The 13,968-nt window shown below is 37.3% G+C and overlaps 1 protein-coding gene across 2 annotated transcripts in view; it reads right to left on the reverse strand.

The window, feature by feature from the left end:
• Positions 1–13,968, reverse strand: part of vstm2a (V-set and transmembrane domain containing 2A) — a 149,153-nt gene that overhangs the window by 89,664 nt on the left and 45,521 nt on the right. Inside the window, exon 3 of one of the 2 annotated variants that reach the window (XM_047349447.1) lies at positions 8,936–8,986. The exons of the other annotated variant lie outside the window; for it this stretch is intronic. Within the exon in view, the coding sequence (XP_047205403.1) occupies positions 8,936–8,986 (51 nt within the window). The remainder of the gene's footprint in view (positions 1–8,935; positions 8,987–13,968) is intronic. 2 annotated transcript variants of the gene reach the window in all.

Genomic DNA, 13,968 nt, shown 5'->3' on the forward strand with positions numbered 1-13,968 from the left:
CCTCTTTTCGTTGTGCAGCGTTTTCTGCCACACATTTTCCTTCCCACAGACTTCCCACTGAGGTGCCTTGATACAGCACTCTGGGAACAGCCTATTTGTTCAGAAATTTCTTTCTGTGTCTTACCCTCTTGCTTGAGGGTGTCAATAGTGGCCTTCTGGACAGCAGTCAGGTCGGCAGTCTTACCCATGATTGGGGTTTGGAGTGATGAACCAGGCTGAGAGTTTTAAAGGCCTCAGGAATCTTTTGCAGGTGTTTAGAGTTAACTCGTTGATTCAGATGATTAGGTTCATAGCTCGTTTAGAGACCCTTTTAATGATATGCTAATTTTGTGAGATAGGAATTTTGGGTTTTCATGAGCTGTATGCCAAAATCATCCGTATTAAGACAATAAAAGACCTGAAATATTTCAGTTAGTGTGCAATGAATCTAAAATATATGAATGTTAAATTTTCATCATGACATTATGGAAAATAATGAACTTTATCACAATATGCAAATTTTTTGAGAAGGACCTGTATATATATATATATATATATATATATATACATATATATTGCAATACTCAAACATGTTTAATATGTATGAAACAAGAAATAATTCAAATGTTTTGTGTAAATTTCAAAAACCATACAATTTTAATATGCCGGCAGAGTATGCAAAGATTATGTCTTATTGGTTATTTTTTACAATTCTTCTCACTTTAAGAAATGACTAAAAATAGGTCTGACTGGATTTCTTCTTTTAATATTGTCATCTTAGTTGACATAAATGTCAGTTTTGACATAGTTTTAGTCACAGTTTTCTCACAGAATGTTTTTTGTTTTCATTCGGAAAAAATGTCAGTGAAAAAAAACATGATAGAAAACTTTAGTTGACAAAATTAACACTGCTTGAAACCTCCCTGTTGACTCTAAAGTTCATTATTTGTGTCTGCCCACTGAGCTCATCTGAGACCGGTTCTGTGCAGCCCAGATTTTAGTGATCATGATCAATGTTTGGTCCAGCCTTAAAACTACAGTAGGCAGGCTACCGGCTGTATGTCTGTTACGGTGCTGATTGCACACTATCTAAGCAAATATCCCACGTAATTGACTAGCATAACATTTAATAAATAAATAAATATTATAGATAATTTTATAATGGCAACAATAGATAATTGCCTTTATTAACACTAGGAATAACTGTTATTAACTGTTTCACTTAAATAAAAGCAATTATATTGCTTTTACTTTTTTGTTGAAAATATTTGTGCAAATACTATGATACTGTAAAATCATGGCATTTTTATTTAAGGTTATCTGACTGTTAGAATCTCCTATCAGCCTTTGGCCAGTGATAATAATGAACAAGTTGCATGAATTGATAGGCGTCAGTAATAATTACGGATAGGTACGGATTGTCAAAGCTTTGAAAAGTCATCTCAATGTGCGATTTTAAATGTAATCTTTTGATCTTTACCGTCTGTATTGTATTTACCTGATTGTACTTTCAATGCTACCACAAGGTGCCGGTAATAAGAATCTTTTGGCTTGCCACTATGGTTGTAATGAGTTTCAGCAACACTTATCCATCATGCTCTATCAGTGCCGGCTTTAGACAACAGCTCAACAAAAGGCACAGAAAATGTGAGTATTGGAAATTTCTTAGACAAAGCAGCAACTTCGAGTTAAAAGAAATATTGTTTTCACTATTGGTATGGCTCAGGGAAAATAACTGCAGTCATACTATGTTGCAAAGTTTTCTGTGGATTTTGTTTCATCATCTTGTAATTCAACCTCTAAACCAGTCCCAGCAGCAAACAAACTAGTGGCGCTGAGACCACTCGGCACCAACCAAAAATGGAACTGAAGGCTAGAGGTCTGTTGTCTGTAAATGACCTTGTTGTCCTGGAGATACAGCTTCAGATGGTCAGTTATTGATTGATTATTGTGCTGCTTATTATTACTAAAAAAAACAGAAACAACACCTGTAATGTTTGTACTACTATCATTGCTAAGAACAGAGTTTAAATGATCACAATTACCTTCCCTCTCACTGTGGCATTATAACCACTTGGAGTGAAAAAAAGGCCAAACCAAAATTGCTGAGTCATGTTAAACAAACATCGGTGGATGCATGGAGATGAAGTGATTTTTATACAACCAGCAGCAGGATTGGCTCTAATGTGACTCCTTTACCAGCATCAAACCAAGTACATTTTCCATGACTGATGTCTGCATCGTCATGGAGATGTCAGCAGACCACTTTGATTGAAACACTGACTTGCCATCATTTACTCAGGCAAAGTGGTTCTTGTCAGCAACCGCCTGGGAAAATGTAATCAATTTCTTCATCCTGAAGCCCCCTCCTTTTCAAAACAGACAAACACAAACATACTGGGATTTAAAGAACATTTCCCCTTTTTAATTCAAACTGTGTCACAGCCTCAGACTGTTAAGGTGCCATCAGTTTTTACATTTGCAGTGTGGGAAAATATTACTTCCAATAAACCACCATGGACCTCTTCATCTCAGTCAAGCTTGATCCAGACCACCAGACTGTGTTGGCTTATAATATTCCCTCTGTATAGGCAGTTTGATAAGTGTTGTTTAAAGTTATCTTCTAAACTAACCTTCTGACAGTACATGCCGGCTTGGTGACAACTTAACTAGATGTTGTGAATGTGCGGTCTTCAGATAAATGCTCTGTAGCTTTATCATTCTGGCACTCTAAATAATTGCCCAAATATGTACTCAGTTGTTTTATGAGCTTTTGGCAGCTTCATCCTTCTTTTTCCACTTGCTATGTTTCATAATTAAACAATTCATTAATCATTAAAACTCATTAAAAAAATTATTTCACTAAATTGCATACCCACTTACGCCCACTACCTTATTGCACATACACCAATCAGGCATTACATAAAATTATGACCACTTGCCTAACGGTGAGTCGGTCCCCTCTGGCTGCTAAAACAGCCCTGACCTATCGAGGCATGGACTTCACTAGACTGAGGGTGTGCTGTGGTATTTGCTGACATAATTTTAGCATTTAAGTCCTGTAAGTTGTGAGGTGGAATTGCACTTATTTGATTCGATTTGAAATGAAGGGCACAACAACACCTCAGCCACAAAGGCATGCTGTCTCCATGAAAGGGTGTAAGTAGTCTGCAACAATGCTTTCCTATGTTAAATGCTTCCCATAGTGCGTCCTGGTGCAATGTATACCCTACTTAAGGGATGAACACACACAAGCCCAATCAGATGTTTTAAAAAAGTGACTGATCAAACCACGCTATCTTCTTCCATTGCTCCATGGCCCACAACAGTCACCCTAAAATAAAACAAAATTGGTGAAGATCTGCAAAATCAATCAAGGACACACACAACTTAAACCTTGCAAACCAAAAGAAGTCCCTTCTATGAAATTAACACTTTGTCAATGTGCTGAAGACTTTATGGTCATACGAGACAAAGACTGAGTTATTTGGCAACATTGACAATAATGTATCATTGGGGAAGACTGAAGAGGTTTCCAAAGCAAAATCCATTGTTTTGCAAGGTGGTGGTAGTGTTGGACCACTTGTTTGCTGAATATTGGACTATTTGCACGTTGCTGGACGCCAGTATGCCTTTCTAATGTCATCGGCCATTTTGTACCACAGGATAGTCTGTCCTACAAATCCCAGCGGCCACTACGGCTGATAAGATGGGGCGTCCCAGTTCCGATGCCCCACTGAACCATATAAACGGACTATGAGACTGCCCACACTTTGCTTCACGTTGGAGACCGGACCAACATCTGAAACATCTCATTCTGGAGAAGAGGTCCCACATGGATTTAATTTATTCTCCTAATTGGCCAATGGAAAAGAAAAATTCATGAAAGACGTTTCTGGAATAAGAAGGCCAGAAATTTCACTTTGCCAATCGAAGACGTGAGTTTAACATGTAACATAAGAAAGAAAACCTCACAGTAGTTTCAAGGAGACGGATCGCCACCTTGTTTTGTTCTAGTCGACTGCTGACGGTCAGATCATATTTTTCCCTTTCGCCAAGGAGGCCAAAGGATGGAGACTGACCACTTTCTTGGAGTTTAACTGCGGACGCGCAGAAACTCTTCACCGCCCTTTCCTCTCTCACTCGCTGCCCCAGAAGGAAGACTTCAACAAGTAAAATCCACACTTTTATTTTAATTTCTTTATTAGGAATAGCTTTGGGCAGGGTAGAGTAGGGTTTTAGTGCGATGTAGAATCGCCACTTAGAGTCTAATGTGTTCTGAATTGTATGCTCTTGCCATTGTTCTTATGAAACATGATTACTGTTGTTTTCTTAGGCCGCCGAGTCTCGCAAGATTGTGCTTTCACCGTGTGAACACCTGAGAGCAGGTGCGCTGTGAAACTGGACTGCTATAATAACCTTATTGTGAAAATCACCAATTTTCTTTGTCTTCAACTTCATATTTTATAAGTTGCCACCAAAACATTTATAACCCTTTGTGTTCTCGAACATCCCCAGCGGCGGGGGATGTTTTATGGCTCACCGTAATTAAGCTACACTTTCTGGCGGGCTGCTTCCCAAAACTCCGTTCAACACCATATTCCTTTGTCATATTATCACCTTTGCCATAACTGCTGGTTTGATTCCATACACACCCACTGCTGTTTTGTTTTATTTTGTTTAGTGAGATTTTCTTTTTCCTTCTGTGTAGAACTTTGCATGCTTGATTAGGTGAAGATTATTGAATCGGAATAGCGAGGGAGATCAGGCTGTTGATTTAATAAATATTCACATAGATGAAGAGAAGTCGTTTGTGTTTATTTTGTGCAAGAGCCATTTGTCAGTCAAAATAAGGTTAAAGTTCCACAAGTTTCGGCATAAACGGTTGATTAAACAGTGACATCTCTGGTAACAGTTATCAATTATTACTGAGTATTTAACGGTTGTAATTATCAAGGGCATTGAGCCACAATTACAACACCAGAAGACATCTCTGGTTTCAATTCATAAATGAGGATTTTTGGTTAAGAAATTAATTTTTTTAATTATGATTTTTTATTATAATTATTGATAAATATTAATTAATCAATAATCATAATCCCAACAGTAGCATCATGCTGTTGGTTTAAGGGGAACAGATCTGTTGCACAAATTATAAAATTTTACTGAAATTAACAGAAACAAACATTTGAAACGTGGATGACACAAAAGGCTCCAACAGGAAACTGATAAAAATGGCTTTCTAATGGATGAGCAGACTAACTTTAAGCGTTTAGAATGGCAGGCCGAAAACCCCCTCCAGAATACTGCTAGTCCTTTTGTCCTGAAACTTGTCTTCTACCTCTCCACCTTTATCTTCTCCACTAGCCATCGCTTTGCATGGTTGATCCCAGGTACCTGTAATCATCCAGCTTCTAAATATTGATTCCTTGCATCATTCACACACAGGGATTCTGTCTTGTTTCCCCTGACTTTCATTCATCTTGCATCCATATTTTCAGGCTATTTTGTACCTGCTCTATTCTCCCACCGCAGATCACAGTGTTAAACATCGCTGGACACCTGCCTGTCCACCCATCTATGATCACTGCAAAACACCATACAATCTACATAAGAAGGACGATTTAAATTGATCCATATCTTTTGGACAAGGGAAACACAATTTTGTTTCATTTGATTTTCTACTATGTACTGTATAAAATTACAAATAAATGACTTATTTGTTACTTGTTAATCCAACACCAGCCTTCCAAACATCTATCTACCAAGTCCATCCCCCGTTAGCTGCCAGCAAAAGTTTAATAAGATTTTATTCTATCATCTAGTAAATGGTGGTCATCATACATACTTCTTTAGATTTATTGAGATTTCAAATATATTTGTGGTTTGATAACTGGACCTTGAGGAAGAGTCTTAAAGGCTTGCCTAAAGGTCTCTGGAAGACTCCAATTTTTGCTCAACAATTAGTCCAACCTTATATGTTTCAGATGAAGCCAAAGCCCAGGCTAAGGTAAACATCAGCAAAATAACCAACAAACAGTTGATTTGTGTAGATTTCTACCCAAATACACATTAAATGTTTAAGTGGTACAACACATTTGGCAAAAAGCAAGTTCAAATAGAGCCACTGTGCAGCGGATTTGTCTAATTAACCGATTAATTAGTTCGCCTTAAGAAAGACTCATTCATGCAGGCTAACTATAGATTCAGGCAAAACTCTGGAAGAGCAGCTTAAATAAACATCATAATAATGACCAGAATTAGGACGGCCACATTATCTTAGTTTGGGTCCTTAAATAGGAAATGAGCACTCTAAACATTTAGTGCTTTTGTTAACAGTTAATAAGAGGATCTACAAGACTCCTTAAGCAAATGTCTAGGATGCAACACCATGCTCCGATTCTGGATACAGAAAATGACAAGAGAACATTGAATAACCCTTAAGTAGTTCAGGGTTAAACTATACTTTCAATCCCCTACTGTCATTTTGGAGAGAAAGACATTGCTATTATTGAGCCAAAATAAACAGTTTGACATCTTACAAAAAAAAAAAAAACATTGATCTCCATCTTATCCAGACTCAGATAAGGGATCAATACAATACATCTCAAAGGATTTAATCCAAGACATTTAAACCTGGTATTAGGCAAAGAAATTCTCCTTATTGCCTTGTATTTTGCAACACTGATCAATAGATTGTAATCTAAGCGGTTTTTGTGAACAGCAACTTGCAGATTTATGATTGCTAAGAATGCCCAGTCATCATACAGTTCAGGAAGGAGATGCATTCTATGTCCCAGAGACATTGAAATATTTTGAAATGAAAAGTGTCAAATCCAGAACAAAAGCAAAAGCAATGGATATGCTGATGCTGAACGAGAGTGTCATTATTAATCTGTGTTAATAATCAACTGTGTAGATTATTTTGAAGCAAACTAGTTTCACACTCCTACTTGGTGCTCTTCGTGTTTGGTTAGCACCACACCCCACAAGCACACGAAAATAGTGAGGTGCATGACCCACTGAACCAGCAGAGCACGAGTCTTACAGAGTGAATGTGATTCTGTCGCGAGACGCTGTTTATGAGGATAGAAACTGCAGGTAAAAATCAGGTGCAACTCCAAGTAGAGCTGGTTTGTCACTGCATTGGATGGTGTCAGTTAAGGAGGCTGGGGTATCTGATCAGGATGTAACATAGCAATGCCTCTTAGAGGAATTCCTTCCAGATCCCACTGTGAAGAGATCCTGGATGGATGGATGGATGGATGGATGGATGGATGGATGGATGGATGGATGGATGGATTGATGGATGGATGGGATTACCTTGTTGGAGCTGGCATTATTCTAGTTAACCTTTCCTTTGTTTGGTAAACGTAACAAAGGTAATTGAAATAAGCCAGGTTTTAAAATTTTAAAACTTTCCAATTGTTTGTCCAAATCTACCATATTTGAAAACAACATTAGCTACAGTATGTCTAGGAGTCTATTTTATGCTAAAATTGGATTTAACAAACATCATCAGCTTCTAAATTGCACACTGAAAACAAAAATAAATTTAACAAATACCCAAAGAAAACTTTTGAAAGATGCCAACTTTGCAGGAATAGTGCCACTTCAAACTTTTGGGTCAATTGAAATGATGCACTTACAGTTGTACTAGGCTGTAGAGAGAATTATATAATTCAAAAATCAATACAAGCTCTTTCTGGTCAAATAAAAGAACCTTTTGGATCAACTATTTGTGATTGTGCCATATGGCTAAGTCTAAACTTGTTCTTGGAACCTAAATCTGAGTGACCCAAAATCAGAATGAAAAACAGGGAGAGCAGGAAAGCAGCACACCTTTAATGTGGCTAAAGCTATTTCCACGCCTGATGAAAAGCAGAATGTTATTTTGTCTGAGGCTGTTCCTCCACATAATTGCTTTAATTGTTTGTTGGCAGCTCTAATCGATAAAAGGATTATTGGCACTGACAACACATGAGTACATATCAGAGTGCTATCAGTGTCATAACTGCTTGAGTGGAACAATACATTGTATTTAATATCCTTGGACTGCTATGCAGCTGGCGGAGGCCTAAAGTAATTAAAGGCAGAATCAATGCCCTAAGTCAAAAAGCTGTGACAGCTCTATTATCCCTGGATATAGAAGGCCTAGAGGATTTCCATCTCCACACTTTCATCTCTTCCTGTTGCATGGTGATCTCACACATGCATACATATTATCTCTTATCTCTCTCTGACTATCTGCAGTGGAGTAGATACACCAACCTACACAATGTCAGAGCCCATCCTATTTTCAGCTGTTTTCCTTGTTATTTCTTTCACAGAGATTCTTGCCTACTTTTGATCTGAAAAAAACTTTCTTTTATTTTTTTGTACTTCAACCTTCATTACTTACATTTCCTTGTTCTGACACCCTGTCTGCCACCATCACTCTTCTGCTGCTAAAATCCTCCCCATCATTGTCAGCTATAGATCAGTCATGACAGTGTTTCATTTAATCAAACTTTTTAATGTGTTCAGGCACATTTTTTTTTCTCTCAGGTGTCTAAGGTAAACATATGTCTGGCTGCATCTGTTCATTTTGACAAAAAGTACTTTGCTCAGTTAAACTATTGTGGCAACAGTAAAATTTAAATAATCCCCAGTGATTTCAAACAAAGCCTTTTGCAGAATAAAATAGTGGCAAAAACACTGGTGATGATATCGGACATTTACATGATTCATTATGTCTGTAATGTTCTTCAGAAGCTGATGTCAATATTTTCAAACTTGGATCACATTTTTTAACAGAATGTTACTAAACACAGCTTTTTAGAGCCAACAAAGTGGTCATAATGTCTATTCTTTTTACAATTCCTCCCTGTAAAAGTAATTTCTGTCCAGCAAATTCCTACCACAGTGAAAAGTGAAAACAGATAACTGTTGGGTGACCTGTCCAGGCTGTACTCACCTTCTTTCCCAATGAGTGCTGGATATAGGCACCCCTCACACCCTTTTGCACCTGCACAGATAAGCCCAGAAGACAAAGGAGGATATTGTTCTGCTGCTGGAAGCGGAAATAGGGACTCGAATCTTTGACTTTGACTTGAGTTAAAATTAAGGAATAAAACTGCTTTAGAGTTGAGTTAGACTCACTCTAAAGTCTTAAGACTTGACTAAAATTCAAGAAGTTGCAATCGAATCTCATAAACAGTTTGTAATCACAGATGTTGCACTGGTTACAAAGTAAATAACTGATACACACTTAAAACTGCTGAGTTAAAAATAACTCAATTTATAGCCCAGTGCCGGTGTCAAATTTGGACCAAGCCAACCCTGACTATTTCAGCTCAACAGGGTTGGATTATTGGTTTAACCCAGGATACTAGGTAAGGATAACTATCCAAAGATTGGGTTAAATTAACCACGTTTTAAACTTAATGTTATCGAAAAATTCATACCCCTTAAGGATTATTATACCACTAATATTTGGTGAACCCTAACCCTAAAACACAATCTTAAGCATTTTTTCATAAGTAGAAATAACTACAGCTTCCTTCATTACAGGTGTAACTGGTGTTATCTGTTAAATACTGAGTCTGTTAAATACTAGAATAAACCAATAACTTCTTATCCACACAAATAACCCTGTCACTTTTAAACTCTTAGAGCTCACTTTTTTCTTACCATGTTTTACTCCATAGTAGAGGAGTGATATCTGATCAGATCACGGTCTAATTAAACACAGCTTGTGGAGAGTAATTTGGCTTCTTCCGAGGTTTGTCTTTTACCCAACCAATTGGGTAACAATTTGACCCAATATTTGAGCAAAGCTACTCAGTCTATGCACCAAAGAAATTTATCAAGCCGTGGAGTAATTTAAAGAACTTTACACATCGCCGACCAAGCTCCTGAGTCACAACATTTTGCCCATTATTTGGTCAAACTAACCCAACGTATGACTCGACAGCTTTTACCCAGCAGCTGAATTTAGTTTTTTGTGGGTATGCAAAGTACATTTTACTTGGAGCCACTAGTTGATAAAACCTTTGTGCACCAAGGACGTCTTCAGGGGACAAAACAATTCCCAAAAGTAACATTGAAGACATCCATCTGTCTGTTATTTTCGTTTCTGAAAATATTACTTTTGATGTTGAAATGTTAAATATATGAAAAAATATGCATAAAAAAATAAATAGACATTTGGGATTTTTCAGTAGGTGCTGGTCATTCGCCATTTCAGCCATTTAGGTGCATTTAGATGCATTGAGACGAGAAATTTTTTCCTGAATTATTCATTTATTCTGTCTGTGAGTGTTTTGACTGTTTAACAGGCCATTAAATCTGCAGATGTTGAGCTGTAACTCCCCCCACTGCAAGAGCAGCATAAACTGAGCTCCTGCTCAGCCACTGAGGGTGGAAGAAAGGTCATTATACACTTAAAAAGTAAAGAAATAGGAAATAATCAATGTGTTTTGCCTGCCTAGGTAGAGGACCTTAAAAGCTTCACAGAAACAAACATCATAGTGAACTGAAGCAATGTTTTCAAAATGAGTGAGCCAACCCTCCTCTAAAATATAAAAGAATAATAAATTCATACAGCAAAAAAACACCACAAGTTACTGCTGAAAATGATGGTTCACAAGCTATTGAATTTTAGGGTGTACTTAGTTTTATCCATGCCTCAATTTCACTCAAGATTCTAGAGGTCTGAAATCCTAGTCAGGTGGCAGACAGGCCTCCACAGTTAAAACAAGAACATTTTGAATCTTCACTAGTTGGAATCTTTTGAATGCCATCTACTTGTATAATGGACATTTATTTTTAATGATTGGAACCAGGAACCATCATGTATTGCCACCTACATTTTTACCAGTTGTAAATAATCATTGCTTAAGGGCCAATCAGTCTTCTGCCACTGTTGCTGATTCAACACGATGTGTTGCCATAATATCCACAGATGTCAGCCGACTACAGCCAACAGACATAGCTGCCATGGCTAAAGGTGGCAATCAGCCATAAATGTTTATCAAAGTCCCTCAATGGCCCTAATATGGAATAAAAAAGGTAAGAGATGTCTTCAAGTGAGGTCTATTTGTTATTTGTGCAAATAGTTTTCTATACAAACAAACTGTCTAAACATTCTACAGTTACAGATGATGGACCTGGAAAATTGGGGAGCAGAGTGGCTACTGCATTTTCTATATCATGAACAATCATAAAGGTAGTTGAAAAGTTAGTTTAAAAAAAATCTTTTATAAAAGTTAACGTGAAGAAAATGTTTTTGCTAGGTTCTTCTGAGACAAGTAGGAGGTAATAAAAGCAAAATAAACATGAACGAGGTATCGAAATCCCTGTTCTCAACAACACTGTAAGGCTTCTGATGATGTCATCTGTAACTGTCTTGAAATTTGTCTTGAAATTTGTGGAGCTGTTTTAAAGGATGACAGGAACAAAGTCTAAGTCCAAGTCAGACACTGAGGCAGGTAAAGCTGGGTTACAGGCAGACCTCCAGTCACACCTTGTTTTCACTCAAGTGTGTAATAAAGTAAGTTAGTGTGTGCAGTTTCATCGCCTCCATCCTTACTTGTTGTTGTTTGTGACACGTGCCCCCACCTGTCTCCACCTCCATAGTGTTGCTAATCATCGTCTGCGAGAAAATGCAAGCGGGACAAACAACCTCTTAAAATCCAATGTTGTCTGCTTCCTAGTAAAGTGTATATGTCAGATAAATATGCCCCCAAACCAAATATTCTACAGTGTTTCTTGTATAAAAGCATAACGTATCTCATTAATAAACAGTTCGAATTCAACCTATGCAAGGACGTGAAAACTGATGCAGCTGGATTTAATCCCCAAAAGTGCACCTTTTCACAGCTGCTCTATAGATGCACTAGCGTTTTGTACATGTGTCTACTTACTGATGCAAATTGCTTAATATTAACATCCATTGTTAGAATGGCCTAGTCAAAGTACAGACCTAAATCCATTTAAGAGACTGTGGAAAGACTTAAAAACTGCTGTTCACAGATATTCTCCATCCAAGCTGACTGAACTGAGTTTGAACAACAATAATGGGAAAATATTTCAGTCTATAGATGTCTATGTACAGACATTAGTAGTAATTGTAATGAAACATTGGTCTCCAAAGTACTGACAGTGTGGAGCTGAATACAAATGCACACCACACATTTCAGATATTTTTAAAATCTGAAATCAGATTTCTAAACACTGTTGAAAACCATATGTCATTTGTGTGGCTTTATCATATGAAATACATTAATGTATGTAGATGCAATATGAAAAATTGTGAAAAGGTTTAATGGGTATGAATACTTCTTGTAGCCAGACTGCTGTGGAGACTTGCAATTGGACATTGATTCGGAAATTTAGAAACATTAAGCAGCAACCTAATATGAGCTAATATATTAAAGTAATAAATTGGTGATGGAACCATTGATCCATCCTGGGTGCATCTGATGTAAAATTCTGTCTAGAAAAGCAGCAGACATGCTGGTCAGATTCACCTGTGGCAATTTGCCTCAACAATTCTTCAGCACTCTGAAACATCACAACTACTGACTGATGAAGATGATGCCTGACGAAGTTCCTCCTTAATCACAGTACTTCTATGTGTTTTGTCACTTTGCTGTCACTGAACCCCCTTAATAAAAAGCAACATATCCTGCAGCCTGCAGGTGTTATTCAAAAATTCAAATTGTTTTCTGGATGAGACAGGCACTATGATTTCTTTCTTACAGATCTACCACTTACAAATGTTTTTTTTTTTTTTTGTTCGCCCCTTCTGAACCTAAAGTAGATCCGAAACAGATCAGTTATGTACCCAACTTACCAAGTTGACAGTGGTAGACTAGTTTGACTATGGTTTCACTGCGTGCAGACATTAAGCATAAATATATAGGTTTTAGTGGCAATGAGACAATTATATCTTAAAAGGATAGTTCAGATATTTTGGCATGTTGTTCTGAGAAATTACTAGCAATTATTCCAGTACCTGTAGTAGGAATTGCCTAATTGTGAGTCAGTAAAAGAGTAAAGAATTCCTTGACACAAGGTTTCTCAGACAAACCCTCACATTTATCTTTACTAATTTAAAACAACTCAAACTGGAAAGGTTTACATCCCTTCAATACAACACTATTGGAGAGGATATATGTCCATATTTTCTTACAAATTAAGCTCGTTGATGTTGCCAACTTAAAGCAACTTCAGCTATAAATCTGTGGAATACACTCTGTCAGCTGATAGTGACCGTCAATACTTTGACAAGAGAATGTTGTCAAACGTTTCACTGTTTTCTCAGCCATCATTGTTACAACAAAAAATGACTTAAGTCAGGGCTGCCAGCTGTGTTAATAGACCTGACCATCTAGGTCAGATGAGCCACTGGGAGTATTTCCATGCAACTACAGAATCTGGAAAATTGAATGAGTGTTTCACTCCCAACATAAGGGGGTGGAAGTCTTCAGTTCCAGAATTAGCAGTAGATGTGTTCAGAGTAGTGCATTTCCAATGGAGAGCAGGAAGCATTTGTATAAATGTTTCATCCAGCGATGAAGTGCTTGTTTGTCACATTCACTAGGTTAGGATGCAGCTCATTTTGGTGGCACACAGCATTAGAGATGTGTTCACTCGTGACTGAAACATTTTTTTTACCATTGGCTTGTGGTATTTTATCCTCATTCTGTTCTTAACATCTGTAGAAAGAAATGATTTGTTTGTCACCTGTTATTTGAATGATTATCAAATGTCAGTAAAATTACATAAAGGACAAACTAAATATATTTAAACTCGTAGCGCCATATTTTCTAAACAGAGCATTTCACTCCCAGGCTACGTGAATATACCTTCATGGATGTGGGGGTCTGGTGGGTGTATGAATGTTACCTGTTGTGAAAAATACTCTAAACTGTCAATTAACTATATAGCTAAAGACTAACTGAAACTATAGAAATGCTTTCTAAGAGCAGCCATACAACTCAG

This window comes from Girardinichthys multiradiatus, chromosome 21 (genome assembly GCF_021462225.1).
Source record: "Girardinichthys multiradiatus isolate DD_20200921_A chromosome 21, DD_fGirMul_XY1, whole genome shotgun sequence".
Classification (NCBI taxonomy): Eukaryota; Metazoa; Chordata; class Actinopteri; order Cyprinodontiformes; family Goodeidae; genus Girardinichthys; species Girardinichthys multiradiatus.